A 19,889-nucleotide genomic window follows, 5' to 3' on the forward strand; every position below is an offset into this window, starting at 1 on the left:
TTAACAAGTCCTCATCCTGTAAGAACAGAAAAAGGAAGCCATGATGTTAAATGACCCTTCAAGGTCTTGAGAAAGAGAACACAAAGTCAGTTAATTCTCTGATTCAGATTTAGATGATGTCTCTTCAGTTACAGTGTGAGGATGATTTGTTTCAATCTTTTCCTTCATCTCCCAGGGAGAGTCATAAGCACTAGGAAAGAAGGAAAGCCTCAAAACAAACCCAACTTTAGGAAGTGCCAAAGAATTACTTCAATGTCACCTCTAAAACTGCCCTGTACTACTATACTTTCACAAGTGTCAACTTAATTTTCAAGATTTAATACAATTCAGGGGCTCCTGGGTGGCTCAGTCTGTTAAGCATCCAACTCTTGATTTTGGCTCAGGTCACGATCTCACAGTTCATGACACCAAGCCCCACATCGGGTTCTGCATTGAGTAGAACCTGCCTGGGATTCTCTCTCTGCATTTTCCCTGTGCTCTCTTCCTCTCTCTCAAAATAAATAAACTTAAAAAAAAAAAAAAAGATTTAATATAATTCAGTTACTTTACCAGTATCACTAAGACTTGGTGGTTCAGGTTACCTCATGTGTCTGGTTAGCAAAGAATCATAACCCTAAAGTGAAAATTAGTCCAGAACACCTTAATGTCTTTGTTGGGTGTCTGAGGATTCTGAAGAAATATCATCCTTTTTCATTACTAAGACCTGTGTCAAAGAAGGTGAAAGACTGTAATGCATGTATGCTAACACCGAGATGCTCTAGACCTGCCTTGTCTAACAGGGTAGCCACTAACCATGGGGTTATTTACACTTAAATTAAATAACATTTAAAATTAAGCTCCTTAGTCACAACAGCCAGATCCAAGTGCCTAAGTGAATACTGCTCAGTACAGACACATTTCCATCACTGAAGAAAGTATTCTTAAGCAGACCTGCCCTAGAATAAGGATTAAATTTCTAATATAAACTAGTTTTCTTATTTCGATTTTTTCATAAAAGTCAAGTACCCAAAAATTCAGGTTTATTAAAGTTGTTGGTTAAGTGAGTTTTTGTTAGTAGTGATTCTGCCATTAATCACTGTTCATCTCCGAAGTCTTGCCCTGGATAAATCTAACCCACTGGTTAGGTGAATTGTAAGAAGAGGTCATAAGCTTACTGGCAGGTTGATCAAGTTTTACTATTGATGCTTGTAGTGCATAAAGTGCTTGCAGTTCCTTCTCCGTATCTGAGTCTAGGTACTTGAGTAAGATCGGCACTCTCTGCTTGATAACAGCAGTGTCCACTCGGAAGGTAGAACAGTCGGCTAGAGGCAATACAAGAACTAAGCATTACATTTAGGAGTTAACACGTAGCCATTTTTAATTTTCTGAGTTGATAAGGCATGTGACTACAAGGAAAGCAGAAGTAAAGGAGTCCAAGGAAAAGATTTTGAAATCTAAGATATTCTGAAATTATAAATGGGACATTCTTTCTGAAATAATTAAAATACATGGCGGGGAAATGTATTTTGAGTGCTGCACTCCCTAAAAAGTAGTGCACCCAATTCTTTATCTTTAATCATAATGAAATAGGGACAGTGATTTTGTGACATTCCAAATTACAAAAGAAACATTAAAAAGGGGATTAAAGGGACAGTGCAAATCTTTTCAGAAGGGTAAAACAACCATTTTACTATTTCTAGGAGGGTGAGGACTAACTGTGACAGTGGAAAACAACACATACAATCTAGGCCTTTTAGGGAAAAGGCACAGTAAAAAGAGGCTGAGGAAAGTGTCCTCAGTGCCAAGAAGCAGAAGGTTTTATTTCCTTTCTAAGTTAGCACTAGGACACAACTGTGTTTTTAAAAGCAGCTTTTATACTTTCCAACAGTGATTTTAAAACACCAAAGTTCTACTGTTCCACTGATACTGGAAATGACTTAAGATGTTTTTATGAAGACTTTCTATTAGCTTGTTATTTACCTCACTGAAGACCTAACATTGTAAAAACATTCATCTGACAGAAAATCTTAAATTATAATTCTGAAGCTATCTTCTAAAATGATGACAGACCTGAAATTCTGAACAAATTTTGAGCTAATGGATTTTTTTCCCACTGCAGTGAAAGAAATGTGAATTTCTATCTGAGGCTAGATAGATGATCTCACTCAATACTGTTAAATACAATATGCAGCTAGAAATACGTAGGGTTTCTACCAATCGTAATCCTAACTACCTATGTAATTAACATTCAGTGACACTGTCTTATCATAAGACATAAAGGTCAACATAAAGCAAAAGAAACAACTGGTGTTTTCTTTTCTCATATATGTATTTATATAAAAAAGCTTTTCTGTTGCAATTAGTCCTTCGTTGATATTAGGTTAGAATATTCAACCCATTCATTATAACTCTTGAATGGAAGATGGAGGAGGCTTTGCATACTGGAGGTGAAAGGTAAAGGCAAAGAAAAATACAACAGAGTAGGAAACAGCCCAAGCAGCATGCACCCGTTTCTGTTGAATTGAAGAATACAAGGCATATGGTAGCTGCTCAGATCTGGGCTCTCTACAGGCACAGCAGCTATGCATCCCCCTGCTTGAGAAAGTCAGCCACTGTAGACAGAAAGGGTACTCATGCACAGGGAAAACTTTGAAGACAATATAAACTCAGACCCATGTCATCAACAGTTAACATACTGGGGATTCAGATGTTAAGAGCTGTCTTCAGAGATGTTACTTACCTATAATAGCTGCTTTACAAACAGCTGTCATTAAAGCTCTAAGGAATGTAGGTGAACTCATCTGGCTTTCATCTAAATTAGCCTGAAATCAAAAGTAAATGCAACAGTTAAAGGTACCCTTGCATATCAGAGAAATACATCCCCCTAAACCAGGCTTCATCTGGCACTACGGGTAGATGGGGTCGCATTCAACCTTCTTGTAAAAATTAATCTTCTGATTCATTGGAAAATTCTTGGGCTACTACCAGTTTTGTCCGAAAATGTTCTCAGTAGCAGCATTTAATTTTCAAGGAGCTCACTGCTGCCTATACTTTGCTGATTCAATTATATAGTGCTGTGTACTATGTACATTTGGAACTACAACCATTTAAAAACATATTTCTTCCTCAATAAATAATCCCTATTAAGATTAATTCTATCAGAACGTATAAATTTGAGAGCATTACACCACACCATAGTGCGTTTTAAAGACTTTTCTGAATAGTGTAATTATTTTTAGATGTGCTAACATTGCTTTTTTATCTTAATTTTAATGTGAACTAGAGATCAAACTCAAGCATTGTCTCGAATCCTTCAGGTGGTGAGAAAACTGTTCATCTTTTCTAAGGATGGCAGAAAAAATGTATTTAGAAATAAGTTGAGTAAATGGGCCTCAAATTTGGTTTTTAGTTTATTTCTCTTAAGATCTTCTTAAAAAAGAAAAAAAAAAGATCCTATCTTCTTGCTATAAAACACTGTATAAACCATATGAGTACCAAAAGGAAAACAAACAAAAGGAGACATTTTCTAGGCAGGTATTTCATACATTTTTCAGAGTTTATGTTCCTTATGCCTGTGAAGAATTAATGCTTGTGTCAGCTTCTTTTAATAGCACAGCATACTATTTTCCACTGGAAGGGTCAGCCTTAAAATGACTGGCCAGGAAAAAAAAATTAGGGTGTCATTATAAACCTCTGTGTTATAAAGCTAAGAATTTCAAAGATATTGGGAGATCAGTTAAATGTTTGTGAATTGTAAAACTGACACAGATTAACGAGCAGTTCTCTCTTTGTTGAATGCCTAACTTCGAATATCACTTCGTGAGAGCAGAGAGGGGTTAACGAGTCGAGTCGGATGGCCAGCTCTGCAGGACACTAGCCGCTCTCTGTACATGCAGGGCTGTGTTACAGGAAGAGGTTTCATTACCAATCTTTTCCAAGAGAACAGAAACATGTGGTGCCACTGCTAACAGCTAAGGATGGGGACAGGATGGGGCAAATGCCACATATAAAAGATTTGATGTTTTATGTGTTATAGTGGGTTATTGGTTTACACCTCTTAAAAAAAAAAAAAAAACAACTTTATTCAGACTGAAGCCAGACTGGTCTAGGCCCTGACATTACTTTTGCAAAGTCTGAACAATCATTTTTGAAGAATAAGTGAGAGGATAAAAACACACCATTACTTGTTGGCTCAACAGTACTTTATAAACAGGCTGACAGAGCTATTTCAAGTACTGAGTATCATTTGAAATTCCCAAATACTCAGATTTCAAGTAGAGTCTGAAAAAAATTAACAAATTAGCTAAATATAATTAGATAATAAATACCACTTCCAAACCATTTGCCTTTGTTTTGTTATAAAGAAACAAACTGCGGGGCACCTGGGTGGCTCAGTCGGTTAAGCATCTGACTTCAGCTCAAGTCATGATCTCCTGGTTTGTAAGTTCGAGCCCCATGATGGGCTCTGTGCTGACAGCCCGGAGCCTGGAGCCTGCTTGGGATTCTGTGTCTCCTCCTTTCTCTGTCCCTCCCCCACTTGTGCTCTGTCTCTCTCTCTCTCAAAAATAAATAAATGTAAAAAAATTAAAAAAAAAAAAAGAAACAAATTGCATATGTCTTCCACCAAATAAAGCTAAATATTGTAATTCTAATATTCAAGAATAGAATAGACCTGAAGAATAATGTCAGAAACACTTCAGATTAAGCAAAGATATTAACGAGAATGGGCAAGAACAAGAAGAAAGATGGGTTTGCTAACCAGGTTAGATTAAGGAAAATCAGATTTACATAATACTGGTACCAAACACAGAGTGACAAATCTTTTCATGTATTGTGAGCTCAGCTACTATTGCATTTTTGTTTGCTCCCTCCTTTTTGAAAGTCTTTATTAGTATAATTTACATTCAGTGAAATTTACCCTTTGTCTTCTCTTTAAGGAGAATACTTGTTGGTCTAGAATAGGCAGAATAACGATATAAAAAAGTGAAGCCCAACATAAATGAAGAGGTGGAAATAGCATCATTTTGCAATACATGAAAACATAAAAGACCAAATGGCTGAAATGAGGGTGATCTATGAAAAATCATGGCGAGAGAGAATAATGTTAAATATGTAAACACTAACTTGATTTCTAAAATTGAAAATAAGGCATGTCAATAACATACCAGAAAGCCAGATGCCGATTCTATGCTAACTTCTGCAACAATGGGTTAAAAGTCTTAGAGAGGAAAGAGATGGTTACACCAAGAGGAATAAAGAAGTAAGTACGTGAAAAACGAGAGATGCTAAACCAACCTGCAATCCTTTTCTGATTTGGTTAGTATACGGTAGCTCAGAAAGATATAAGCATACATTCTCTGGACTTCAGCAAGGTATTTGACAAATTATTTAATGATAACTGTCCCCTCATGGGCATGATGAAAAAGTGAAATAGACAGCAGAATGATGTGAAATAATAAACAGGTTAACGACACCCATGGGATTGGGGGTGGGATCTTGTCCCCAAAAGGATGCTACTTTGTCTCCGGCCCTACCCCATTCACACATTTTGCCCCTAACTTGGATGAGGATTAAGTTGGCATACTAATGAACGCATGGGGGATACAAAGTGAAAAAGATGGCAAGGAAATTTTATGAACAAGTCAGAATCTAAAATGTCCTGACAGACAAAAACTTGTATCTAATTTAAGAAGATGAACATAAGCAGCAATACATTTTAAAAGCCCCATTCTGGTTCAAAAACCAATGCGGTAAGCTCCAGATGGGAGAGATGACTCAACTGTAGAATATAAAAGAATGGGTACTATATGACTGAAAGAGCAATCTGAGTTCAGTGTGGTGAGCCTGCCAAAAGCAAAGAGTCCAAAACAAAAAAGGCAACAGCACTGCCTAACTCCGAATGTTGGAGCACATCTGGCAATCATGCTCAATTTGCACATGTCACTTGTGAGAGGGATATTGAAAATCCAGGCTATGTTTGGATAAGGGTAACCAGATGAAGGGGTGGATATTAAGATTTCAAGAAAGGATGAAAGAACCTAGAGAGAGAGACAGGGATATAACAATAAACTATTACAATTAATTAAAAGATTCCCAGCTGGGTGACAGAATAGATTTATCTTATAGGGACATGGAGGAAAACTGATTAAAAAAACCCTTTAAACTAGGGGTGCTTGGTTGGCTCAGTTGGAAGAATATGTGACTCTTGATCTCAGAGCCATTAATTTGAGCCCCACGTTGGGAGTAGAGATTACCTAAAAAAATAATTTAGGGGCACCTGGGTTGCTCAGTTGCTTAAGTGTCCAACTTTGGCTCAGGTGACGATCTCGCAGTTTGTGTCTGAGCCCTGAGCTGGGCTCTGTGCTAACAGCTCAGAGCCTGGAACCTGCTTTGGATTCTGTCTCCCTCTTTCTCTCTGTCCCTCCCCCACTCACGTTCTTTCTCTCTCTCAAAAAGAAACATTAAAAATTTTAAAAAAATCTAAAAATAGTAAAAAGAAATCTATAAACACAAACAAAACCCCCAAATTATCAGAAACTTCATTTTTTTCTCAATGTCTGAGAGAGGATAAAGAAACAACCCATTTACAAGGACTACAAAAGAGGTTTTATACAAGAGGGAGGGGACTACATTAGCCCTCCATGGCTTTCAACTTGGATTATTATATGATCCCATGGAAAATGTGTACAAATAAAATATACTTATATAAACAAGAATTACTAAGGGAATACAGTACCAGATTTAAAAAGAGACATGATCAATAGATTCCACAAAGTAAGGTTCAAAATTTTCAGAAGGAAGCATTAATATGAAGATGAAAGCCAACACAATTCATAATAATTACATATTGTTTACTGATTTTATCCAAAATATTATTTAAAGTGCAAGAACATTTAGAAAAAAAACTTATATTTTGAATAGTAAAATGTAGGGTATATCCTAAACTAATGAGATCCAGAAAAATGGCTTCTGTTTTGAATAGTTTTACTTGCCTTCCTAAAGGCTGTAAATCTTGTTAAGAATAAAAAAGTCTTATAGTTTCAAATACACATAGATGAAAAAATAAAACCGAACTCCATCAAAGTTAAATACTCCTATGAAGTGAAAGAGAAGGTACAGGCATACTTGGTTTATTGCGCTTCGCTTTACTGTACTTCAGTGATACTGTACTTTTTATAAAGTGAAGGTTGATGGCAAACCTGTATCAAGAAATTCTAAGGGTGCCATCCATTTTTCCAACAGTAGTCGCTCACTTCGGGTCTCTGTGTCACATTTTGGTAACTCTCACAGTATTTCAAACATTTTTATTATTATTGTATTTGTTACAATGACCTGTCATCAGCGATTATGACTCACTGAAAGCTCAGATGATGGTTAGCATTTGTATAGCAATAAAGTACTTTTTAAGGTATTATATACATTTTTAAAAGATATAATGCTATTGCACATTTAGCAGACTACAGTATTGTGTGAACATCACTTTTACATGCACTGGGAAAACAAAACATTCATTTGACTCGCTTTATTGCACTATTCGTTTAATGGTGTTCAGTCTGGAATGGAAGGAACCCTCACTATCTGTGAGATAAGCCTGTATGTGAATTAAAGGGATCCCACAAAAATCTTTCTTGCAGAGATATCAGGGAAGATGACATAATCTCTATACCTCTACCCAGTCAAAGATCTGTTCATCATTTGCTTTGTCTTCAATAATGAGTTTCTCGAGTCGCTTATATAGCTCTTCAGCAGAGAGTTCTTTTTTTGAAAGTGCTTCAGAGGAACAGGAACTGTCAGACTCTATAAAGTCCAACTTCTGAAACATAAAATGTTATATGTATTAATATAAGTCAGTATTAGTAACACCCTGAGAGGAAAACAAAGTCAAGGGCTATATCTTCTATTTTACATGGGATCGAAATGATCAGTAGAAGCCAATTTTTATTTATAGTTCTGAAAGATTATTACTCCACTATCTTTCTTGAATATTTCTCCAACTTTTTATACTGTCTATCTCAGATTCTCCTTAAAAACAACAAATCAACAAAACCCCAAGAATCATCTCTGTGGCTATGACCACCTCCAAATCATTCTGAGCTTCAGTCTTGCTCTTAGCAGTGATATAGCTCTAAGGCAGGCAGGATTACTAGTTAAATTACAATTTAATTCCTTCTGCAGCCTATGGTTTAGTATCAGCACAGCCACAGAACAACTGTCAAAAATCTAATTTTGTTTATGTCCTTCAAACACCATTGTGATCCAAGTAAGAGAAATGAGACCACATTGTAAAATTCCTGAACACAGTGTATTGTAGGGAGGACAATAAAAATGAAGGGTCTGGGGTGCCTGGGTGGCTCAGTTGGTTAAGCGTCCGACTTCGGCTCAGGTCATGATCTCGCAGCCTGTGAGTTCGAGCCCCGCATCGGGCTCTGTGCTGACAGCTCGGGGCCTGGAGCCTGCTTCAGATTCTGTGTCTCCCTCTCTCTCTGGCCCTTCCCCTCTCAAGCTCTCGCTCTCTCTCTTTCTCTCTCTCTCTCAAAAATAAATAAACATTAAAAAAAAAAGATAAAAAATAAAGGGTTTTATCAGTATTGCATGAAAGATCGTTTTCCCACACAAATCATTCAATTTCAAAGGACTGAATATTCTGGAATGGAGAATGACTGTAAATATGTAGTTACTTCAATGAACCACAACATCATGGCCTGTGCGAGTCTAACCCAGTGCAGAAATGCCTTCACCTCAGCCTTCAGAGGACCATGCACACACCGTTAACAGCATGCGGCGGGCATCCGGGGCCCCTGGAAGCACCCTACACACATGCAGAGAGCTCTTCAGCCCTGTGAGGAGCACTGGCTTCACTGTTCCCGTCCTCAGCTCCTGGTAGCCCAAGGCTACTCTCACTTTGTTCTTAAATACTTGAGAAGAGTTATTTGACTATTGTCTCACATCCATGACAATGGCCCTGAAAAGCATAAACACAAGTGTATATGCTTTCAAATTCTCCCAGAACACTGGCTCACTCTACCATGTCTGTAAGTCTTAGGCCCCACAAGAAGCAGCTTGATGGAGCACAGATATGTGGACTCTAGAGTCAGAGATGGGGGTGAGGTTGGGGGTGAGGGTTGGAGGTACAATTCCAACTCAGCCACTTCTACCAGGAGAACCTATCCTGAGGTGGGAAGACCACCACCAACCTCAGTCAATTCCAAGGGCTCAATGACTAAACATGTGCACTGCACTGGGCACCAACAGGGCTCCAGGAACATACATCTGGTAGGTAGTGGTAGGTCACCCACTAACCTGAAAGGAAAAGCCCCTTCCTAGCAGGGACCACTCACTGTTTCCACTGCAAAACACAGTGCTGCTCACACACCAATCTCAGCTTCTTTTATGATCCTGATGCCAGTGGCACAAAGTATAAGCATCTCAGTTGCTCCCATTGTACTTACACACGGGCAAAAAAAATTCACAGACACGACATACCAAATTTTCCAGGAGGTAATTTAATCCTGAATTGAAAACCATCTGACCACAGGACACATCTAAAGAAAGACAACTCAAAGGGTTATGGGAAGAGCTATCTCTTCATTTAATAGAAAAATAAAAAAATCAAAAAAAAAAAAAAAAAAGAATAAAAAAAGATCTCTAATTGGGGCACCTCGGTGGATCAGTCGGTTAAACGTCCGACTTCGGCTCAGGTCATGATCTCGCAGTCAGTGAGTTCCAGCCTCGCACTGAGCTGAGAGCTCAGAGCCTAGAGCCTGCTTTGGATTCTGTCCTTCTGTCTGTCTGTCTGTCTCTCCCTCTGTCTCTGTATCTCCCCCACCTGCATGCGCACTCTCTCTTTCTCTCAAAAATAAACATTAAAAAAAAAAACATAAAAAAACTCCAATTATGTAACTGCTATTATACAAAAAAATCTTCTGAGGGTGCCTGGGTGGCTCAGTTGGTTAAAAGTCCGACTCGTGATTTCGGCTCAGGTCATGATCTCACAGTTGGGGAGATCAAGCCCGGCACAGGGCTCTGCGCACAGCCTGATTGGGATTCTCAACCTTCAGATGACTAAATTTTTGACAATTCTTCTGCAGTAAGAATACTTTAGGTGGTGGTCACACAACATTGTGAATACAGTAAATGCCACTGAATTATACAATTTAAAATGGTTAATTGGAAAAAAAATAAAATGGCTAACTGGATGTTATAGGAATTTCACCTCAATTTTAAAAAAATAATATTTTATGGGGCGCCTGGGTGGCTCAGTCAGTTAAACATCATCCATCCGACTCTTGATTTCGTCTCAGGTCATGATCTCAGGGTTTGTGAGTTTGAGCCCTGCATCGGGCTCCACACTGACAGCACAGAGCTTACTTGGGACTCACTCTCTCCCTATGTCCCTCATACCCTGCTCATGCTGTCTCTCAAAATAAAGAAATAAAACTTAAAATAATTATAATACTTCACTTGAAAATTTGATGATTTTTTATGCCATTCTGATACATGTACATAAAATTATGATTGTACATATATACTATATATTGAAAAAGAAAATATGTCAAAATTGTTCAATTTTTACATGGGTAGTTAAAAAAATAATCAAAATTATTGGTAATTCTCAAGGGTATAAGGCAATGTGATATGTAACTATGCTTTACTTTATGAAGCTTCACTATGCAAAAGCCACAGATTAAAATATTAAAGATTATTAGCACAAGCTTTTCTCTAATACCTTTGAACACTTTGATATATTCCTATACCTTCCCCAGATACACAAAGAAAAAACTACCTTGAATTATTAAAAAAATTTTTCATCCTATTATGTCTTTACCATTTATTAGCATTTTATTTTCTAAAGTATTTTATTTTTAAATGTTTATTTATTTTTTAAATATTTATTTATTTATTTTTGAAAGACAGAGAGAGAAAGCATGAGTGGGAGAGGGGCAGAGAGAGAGGGAGACACAGAATCCCAAGCACAGAGCCCAACACAGGGCTTGAACTCACATACCATGAGAACATGACCTGAGCCGAAAACAAGAGTTAGACCTTAACCAACTGAGCCACTCAGGTGCCCCTTAATGTTTATTTATTTTGAGAGAGAGAGAGAGAGAGAGAGAGCACGAGAGAGCACGCATATGAGTGGGGGAGAGTCAGAGAAAGAGGGAGAGAAAGAAGTCCAAGCAAGCTCTGTGCTATCAGCACAGAGCAGATGTAGGGTTTGATCTCACAAATCGTGAGATGACCTGAGCTGAAATCAAGAGCTAGACACTTAACTGACTGAACCACCCAGGTACCACAAAAAAAAAATTTTTTTTTAAAGTAATCTCTACACCCACCATGGGGCTTGAACTCACAATCCTGAAACCAAGAAATCACACTCCAAGGATGCTTAACTGACTGAGCCACCCAGGTGCTCCTTGACTTCCATGGTTTCTGATGACAAACTGGCTGTTGGCTCTTACTGAGGATTCTTTGTACATGACAAGTCACTTCTTTCTTGTTGCTGTAAAGATTTTTTTTTTTTTTTTGGTCTTTGTCTTTCAAAAGTTTTACTGTAAAATACCTCGGAGTATATCTCATTTGGAGATTTGAGATTATCTTGTTTGGAGTTCACTGAAATTCCTGGATATGTAACTTCTGATCTTTGATCAAATTCATGAAGTTTTTGGCTATTTTATCTCCAAGTATTTTTTCTGCCCCTTCCTCTCTCTTCTCCCTTCTGAGTCTCTCTAATGCTCATGTTGTTATGTTTGATGCTGTCCCATAGGTCCCCAGGTGCTGTTCATTATTCCTGATTCCCTTTTCTTTCTGCTCCTCAGACTGAGCAATTTCTTCTTTAAAAGTCTCCTTTATGTGCTTAATGAATTAATTTTCCACTATATATTATTATAAAGTTTATTTAAGAAAATAAACTATGGGGATTTTATTTTAAAAATTTGGTGATACTCATAATTTCATATAACCATGCTAAAAATTTCATTTCAAAAATTAAAGATGGATTTCCATGGCAGCAACTTAGTGACAAGTCAGTGACTTCTGACTGAGCAATTTCAACTGCTCTATATTCAGGTTTGCTGATTCTTTCTTCTGCCCCATCAAATCTATTGTTGGACCCCTCTAGTGAATTTTTCATTTTAGCCATTACAAATTTTTTAGTTATAGAATTTCTATTTGGTTCATTTTTATAATTTCTACCTCCTTCTTGAAAGTCCCAATTTGACCATACATCATTCTCCTGATTTCCTTTAGTTCTTTGTCCATGGATTCCATCAGCAATTTGAGCAGATAGAAAGCAGTTAATTTAAATCCCTCATGTGGTATGTCCAACGTTTGGGCTTCCTCAGGAATACTTTTTTCTGTCAGTTTCTTTTTTCTTGTGAATGAGTCACATTTTCCTGTTTCTTTATATGCTTTCTAATTGTTTTCGTTGACAACTAAACATCTGGAATACTGTAATGTGTAACTCTGGATATCAGATTCTCTCCCTTTGTGAGGGATTGTCAGTGTTGCAGACATCTGTTTGTTTAGTGAATTTTAGACAAAGACCGCATTCCTTCTTGTGTGTGGTCATTACAGTCTCTCTGATCTGTTCTCTCCTCAGACAGCCAGTGACCTTGTAGAAATTTCAGTGAAAGTCTGGATCCAAAGAGAAAAGAGAGGGGTGGGATGGATGGGACTGCATGCGTGCGTGCGTATACACACACACACACGCACGCGAACACATTCCATTTCTCTGAATTCCTTGACAGACACCATTCAGGAAACCACTTTGGCCTGAGTAGTTAAAACAATGGACAGGCCCTGCACTAAACCTTCAGTAAATTGCCAAGCAGATTAAAAGGCACAGCACTGGGGCACCTGGGTGGCTCAGTCGGTTGGGTGTCCGACTTTGGCTCAGGTCATGATCTCACCATCCGTGAGTTTTGAGCCCTGCATCGGGCTCTCTGCTGACAGCTCAGAGCCCGGAGCCTGCTTCAGATTCTATGTCTCCTTCTCTCTCTGCCCCTCGCCCCACTCGCACTCTATCTTTCTCAAAAATAAAAGAAAGACATAAAAAAAAAAAATTGTTTTTTTAAAGGCATGGCACCAATCTTTTGAGGATAAGGTCTTGATTTCTCAACCTGGCACCAGAAAGGGAGTGCCACCATCTCCCCAACTGTCTGCCACAGGTCTAGGTGCTAATAGCTTCTATGCAAAATACCCAAGTTACTGAAATTTGCAAGATTCTTTTTCATCAAGCATTCCTCTGGTGTTGGTACTGCACAGCTGACTCAACTCCACAATTCCAAAATAGTTGATTCTAACACATCTTGCCAGCTCAATGGTTGTTTCGGTGGAGGGAGGAATTCTGGAGCTGCTTATTTCTTCATCCTCTGTACATCCATACACTGACTTATGAATCTTACAACATTATATTCCTGTGATAAGTGCTACTTGGTCGTGATTAATCTTTTAATATAGTGTTGGATTTAATGTGTGAAAATTTTGTTGAAAAACTTTTCTTTGCATTTATTAGGAATAGTTGGCCTATTATAGTTTTTTTTCTTGAAATGTCTTTGTTTTTGCTATTAGAGTAACGCTGGCCTCATAGGCCATGAATTGGCAAGTAATCTCTCCTCTTCAGTTTTCTGGAAGAATTCTTTGCAGAACTGGTATTATTTCTTCTTTAGATGTTTGGTAGAATTCAATAGTAGAAACATTAGGGCCTGGAGTTTTCTTTGTGGCAGTGTTTTTAACTACTTCAGTGTATCAGATACTCAGGGTTATCTACTCTCAAGTCAGCTCTGGTGATTTGTACCTCCCAGGAAGTTTGTTCATTTCAAAAATTATTCATAAATCCCTCGTATCCATTATTATGTTTAGAAACATTACAAGATCACCTCTCTCATTCTACTGGTAACTGATGTCTTCTTTTTAAATTTTGTTTTCACTGATTAGTCTGGCTAGAGATTTCACAATTTTCTTTTCTCAGAGGACCAGCTTTAGAATTCACTCACTGTTCTCTATTGTTTGTTTCACTGATTTCTACTCTGATCTTTATTACCTCCTTTTTCTATTTCTTTTCAGTTTCATTTACTCTTCCTTTATTAAATTTCGTAAGGTCAGGGGCGCCTGGGTGGCACGGTCGGTTAAGCGTCCGACTTCAGCCAGGTCACGATCTCGCGGTCCGTGAGTTCGAGCCCCGCGTCAGGCTCTGGGCTGATGGCTCAGAGCCTGGAGCCTGTTTCCGATTCTGTGTCTCCCTCTCTCTCTGCCCCTCCCCCGTTCATGCTCTGTCTCTCTCTGTCCCAAAAATAAATAAACGTTGAAAAAAAAAAATTAAAAAAAATAAATTTTGTAAGGTCAAAAATGAGATCACGGACCTATGACCTTATTTCTTTTCTAAATTCAGGTGTTCAGTGCTAACAGTTTCATTCCAAGTATTGCTTTTGTGGTATCCCACAAATACTGATATGTTGTGTTTTTCCATTATAAATGAGTCAAATATTTCTTACTGCCTTTTATGATTTCTTTGTGGAGTCATGAGTTATTCGGAAATGTGTTGTTAAGTCTTTAAATATGTGTTGCCCTCATTCTTATTTTTTATTAATTTATTTACCTCTTTTTTGAGTGAAAGTGAGCATGTGTGAGTTGGGGGAGAAGAGAGGAAGAGAGAGAGAGAGACAGAAAGAGAGAGAGAGAATCTCAAGCAGGCTCCAGCCTCACTACAGAGCCTGACACAGGGCTTGATCTCACAACTGTGAGATCGTGACCTGAGCCAAAATCAAATTGGATACTTAACTGACTGAGCCACCCAGGTGCCACTGTTGCCATCATTCTTAAATGTTAGTTTCACTGGAAAGACTATTCTAAATAAACTGATATTCTCTCAACATTTTGAGATTACTCCACCATTTCAGGCTTTCACTGTTGCTACTGCAAATTCTACTGTTTCTCTATAGGTGACGTACTTCTTTCTAGCTACTTTAAAATCTTTCCTGTGTTATTGATGTTATGCAGTTTCACTGAAATGTAATCACCCTCTGTGGTATACATGTGCTTTCTGGATAGATTCATCTGTTTTATCAGTTTGGGAAAAGTCTCACCCACAATCTCTTCAAATATTGCCTCTTCTCCATTCCCTCTGTTTTTCCTTCTGGGGTTCCAATTAGACATGTTAGACCTTTTCATTTTATCCTTTAAATCTCATAGTATCTCTTAGAAATCTACCTTAGTTTCTTTTCTTCTTCTTTCCAGATTTTCTCAGTTATTTTGACTAGTGTTTGGTTGCTTGCACATTTTTGTGAATTCCTCTTTTTTATACAGCGTTATGTTATATTCTGATTAAGAATTCCATTATTTCATGTCTTTGGGGTCTAAACCTACCATTTCTTGTCTGTTTACTCTCATTCATGGTTACTTGTTTCGTCACAGACTAAAATGAACTCTTAAGTGTTAACTATATATTTAGATAATGTTAATTAGTAGAAAATGAAGAGACCTAAGTTGAGCATGTTTTCTCCAAAAAGCATTTTTGTTTGCTTCTTTTGGGAGCCAGGGTAATACTGAACTAGGACCATTTCAACCTCTTCCAACATCTCTGGTAGCATTTACAATGGCAATGAAACAAACAAGCCCCTCATGTATGCTTATTGCTAAGAGTTCAGGTTTCATCTATGGCTTTTCTCCTCACCTACTCATTTTTTTCCTTAGAAAATGCCTTCACTTTCTATCAGCTCAGCAATGCAAGATAACTCATGTTTTATCTAGGCTCTTATCTTTTGGCAGAAGCACTCCCCAGTGTATCTGGACGATAACCAAAAGGAAGCTAATGTCCATATTAACACAGTGTGTCTTTATCCAGCTCAATATACTAATTTTCAGATTGTGATCATTTTGAGAGAGAGTTGTTTCCTTTCTCGGTCACTCTTCCTTGTCTAGTATTTTTATGGTTGCCTCTTTCTGATGCTCCACAATTCCTTATTTAGAACTACATTATATTGACCATGGGCCTTTTGCCTTGTTGTGGATTTCTGGATCCAGTTACCAAGTGGACAGCCTAGCTACGGTTTTGGCTGCAAGAGTATCGTTTGTCTATCTGTGGAGTTCCCACCTGGCTTCATGAAGTATGTCTGTCCTCCAATTTTCTACCTTGTAAGGGGCATTCTAGTCCCCATTTCCTCACCGAAATAACTTCTAGGTGTCTCTAGTGGCATTTAGACCCAGAGCTCAGAAGACTTGCCGCTTTAGCCCTATTACCCCCACTTTATTTGTCAATTTCATTTTTTGGTTCATGGAGATATGCAGCTTGTTTTCTCTGTGTGTGGCTAAGTCCTTTAAATTTTATTTTTTTATCTATTATCTAATGAGTGAATAGTTGAGTGGCCCTAAAGCATGGACTTACAATGACATCTTGACCATAATTCCTATTTTGGTCTAATTTTAATAACTGGACTACTAATGAAATTACCTTCATTTTTTCTATGAACCAGACCAACTACTATTAAACAGAAAGGCATAAGCCTTGTTCTTACTTACCTGCTCCAAGAGAAAATTATGTACATCTTCCCCTTCTGGTAAAAAGTCCTTCCAGGTGAGGTCAGCCTCCCTCCATAAGGCTCCCACTTTCTTATGGCTCTAAAACAGAGATAAGTCCAGTCCATTTACTTTTATATAAAGATAGGATGATGATGAAGAGGAAGAAGAGAGGAGGAGGAGAAGGAGGACAGGCACGGGGAGGGGGCGGGGGCGGATTAGGAGAAAAGGCTTGCTTGAAGTCAAGAGTATAGAAATATAAAGACTGAAAAATCAAAACTTTTCCCTTGTTGATATAAAGTTAGTTTCTCAGGACTCCTGGCCCTCACACCAAGATGTCTGAATGTATGTAGTAAATGTAACGGTAAATGGCTAAAGTATAGCTGTTTAAGGTTCAATAATTAATTTTGTCAGATGACTGACTAATCTAGGAAATTGCAAGCTCAGTTTGGGATTTATGAATATAATCACCTAAAACAAGTCCAATTCACAGAGTTTATAAATTCAACAGCGTCTCTTTTCCTAGTGGTATATATATGTATCCACTATTAAAGTCATACATCAAGCCTCACTGGAATCCCTCTTCGCAACAGATCAGGATCACGCTGCCTAACCGGAGAATGAATAAAGAGGTTGCTGCTCCTGAACCAGGAATGAGAAGTATTTCAAGGGCAAGAAGAACAACATTGAGCCCAAGAAACAACAGAGGAGAGCTCTTGTTGGCTGGAAAACTGATGAGAAGGTACAAGTCCACTCCCTGAACAAAGTCACAGTGATGCAGGGAACTCTCAGCCTTCGAGGCCGTGGCTATCAGCTATGAATCATATTACTAATTATTTCATAGAGTAACTTGCCCAAGGCATAGCTGATAACTTGGCAGAGTCAGGATTTAAACTCAGGCTCTCTCACTTCAGAGTTTATGCTCTATGAGAATTTGGTTAGGAAAAGTGAGAATTTGCTTTTTCTGTTTCTACAGATAAAAGTTAGTAAGAATTTAGGTTTTTAATAAGGACTAATGTGAAGTAGATTAGGAAAGGAGGAAGGAATTTTGGATGTACAAATTAGGATTCAATAAAAACTTTAGTAATAACAAATAATCAACTAGAACTAGAGACCAGGCTATTTAGTAACTACAAATAACTATTACACAGATGAAATACAAAGGGTCTTCTGTACATTCAAGAGACTTTCTATACTAATGCCTACAAAACAATGAAATCTATCATCCCCATACCTTTGGCTACGGTTTGAATCCGTCAAAAATCACTCCAAAATTTTCATGTATGAGTTCTGTTTTGATGTTATCACTGTAGGTGTTGTTAACACCACTTTCCCAAATCTCTTAGACCTCTAATACGGCATCAATACACTCTTTTGAAACTTTTGGTTTAGACTTGTCTTCCTTTCTAGTTTATAAATTTTTTGAAGGCTTAGTTGTCTTTGTACACTGAGATGCTGGCACAGAGTTTTACAGAGAATTGTACAGTATTTATTAAACTAAAATAAGTTTAACTTTAAGACAGCAGTTCACAATCCTATAGAATCTTTTTAAAAATTAATTTATTTTGAGAAAGAGAGAGAGACAGAGTGAGCGCACACACACACATGTGAGGGGCAGAGAGGGAGGGAGAAAGAGAATCCCAAGCAGGCTCTGTGCAGCAAGTGCAGAGCCAGACGTGGGGCTCGATTTCACAAAGCATTAGATCATGACCCAAGCCAAAATCAAGAGTTGCCCAACCTAACTGAGCCACTGAAGGAAACCCCCCCCACCACCCTTTTTTAAAAAGTAGGTTCCATGCCCAGTGTGGAGCCCAATGCAGAGCGTGAACTCATGACCCTGAGATCAAGACCTGAGCTGAGATCAGAGTTGGACGCTTAACAGACTAAGCCATCTAGGCACCCCTGTATAACATTTTTAACACCTATTACTAATCAGATTACCTAGCTTGAGATCCAAAATTAATAAAATTAATCATTTTAGGAATCTTACCTTTCTTTGAAAGCAAGGCGTTTTCACTGAAATGTGTTAAAGAGTATAAATAATGTAGGCATTTTGTTTCAACAGAAGATAAAATTACTAGCCACAAATATAACATATCTTGAGATTATTTAGAATTATACCAAATCCAGTTGAGATTAGATAATTCTTTCCCAAGTTACTAGTAAACAGAAGGAGAAATACACCTCTGTAAGAAACTAGGTTGAAACAGAGGCCTCGCTCTTCTTTTCAAAAAGGAAAAGGTACTTGCATAGCGGTACCTAAGCTATTCACAGATAACTCAAGATTACAATCATTGCCTTGCCTAAGACACTGTTGAGTCTAACACTCAGTTTAATACTCACCATTTGTTTGCATAGAAGGTGCAATATTTCAGAAAGTAAGACCCCAGCTCTTCCAACAGGAAGTAACGGTTTGCTAAATTCTCTGTAAAAGACAGGAGTAGTGATTAAGTACCTCTGAACCAAACTTCCAGTTCTAAAACACTAGGTGAACAATGTGTGCTGAACCTAAATCATATTGGGCAAGAGAAAGCTTCAGGACATGCTCTAAGTAATGTTCAGCAGAAGTAGTTCAGACTTCAAGTTCACTCTATGCTTCATGGAGAAGCCGGAAAGGGACTTTAGATTTCCCGGGTTTTGCCTTTTTCTTTAACTGCCTCAGTGATAGAAGCAATGCAATGATCAGTCTCATTTAATAATCTATTTACATATACACCACTTCAAGCCTAAATGAGAGAAGCACCTTAGGTAACTGGGAGATGTGAAACTTAGTTATGAAATATTTTTAAGAAAGGAAGTTTTTCTTTACAATATAGATGAAACAGAAAGGGACCATTTATTTTCAGAGTCTAAACTAGTATATCCCACACTGTGTTCCACAGGATATGAATAATTATTCCTCAAGAAAAGAATTCTACAATTGAGAGAATGCTGCATTAAACAAAGCTAAATAGGTTTTGTTAAATTTATTATTTATTTTTTTAAGTAAGCTCTACAGCCAACGTGGGGCTTGAACTCACAACTGTGAGATGAAGAGTTGCATACTCTACTGACTGAGCCAGCCAAGCACCCAAATCTTGTTTTTATTGTTTGGTTTCACTATAGAATTCTCATAATCTTTAATGTGCTGTAATATACTTTGTGAACCTCAAACAAAAGAGACATAATAGTACATAGAGTAGGACTATATGAACAATTTTTGGGGAAATACTAATGTTCTAAAGAAGAGTTTAGGAAAAACTAGTGTATACAAAGTAGAAACAACTTCGGACTCCGTCCAAATCTAGGAATGCCAGAGATGCAGTCCCTTTACTACAACCAGAGCATGTAGCATGTACGTATCAGTCTGACAAGCTATCATGTAGAAATAACTTATGGCATTTGAGCAAGGACAGACG

The 19,889-nt window shown here is 37.8% G+C and overlaps 1 protein-coding gene across 43 annotated transcripts in view; it reads right to left on the reverse strand.

The window, feature by feature from the left end:
• EIF4G3 (eukaryotic translation initiation factor 4 gamma 3) overlaps positions 1–19,889 on the reverse strand; it is a 315,852-nt gene that overhangs the window by 2,238 nt on the left and 293,725 nt on the right. For all 43 annotated transcript variants that reach the window (XM_086715926.1, XM_086715923.1, XM_086715919.1 and 40 more), the window contains 5 exons: positions 18,835–18,916; positions 16,495–16,593; positions 7,646–7,792; positions 2,720–2,801; positions 1,155–1,301 (listed from right to left, as the gene is read on the reverse strand). In XM_086715926.1, the coding sequence (XP_086572052.1) occupies positions 1,155–1,301; positions 2,720–2,801; positions 7,646–7,792; positions 16,495–16,593; positions 18,835–18,916 (557 nt within the window). The remainder of the gene's footprint in view (positions 1–1,154; positions 1,302–2,719; positions 2,802–7,645; positions 7,793–16,494; positions 16,594–18,834; positions 18,917–19,889) is intronic.

Source organism: Puma concolor, chromosome C1 (genome assembly GCF_028749965.1).
Source record: "Puma concolor isolate L17-30 chromosome C1, mPumCon1.1.hap2, whole genome shotgun sequence".
Classification (NCBI taxonomy): domain Eukaryota; kingdom Metazoa; phylum Chordata; class Mammalia; order Carnivora; family Felidae; genus Puma; species Puma concolor.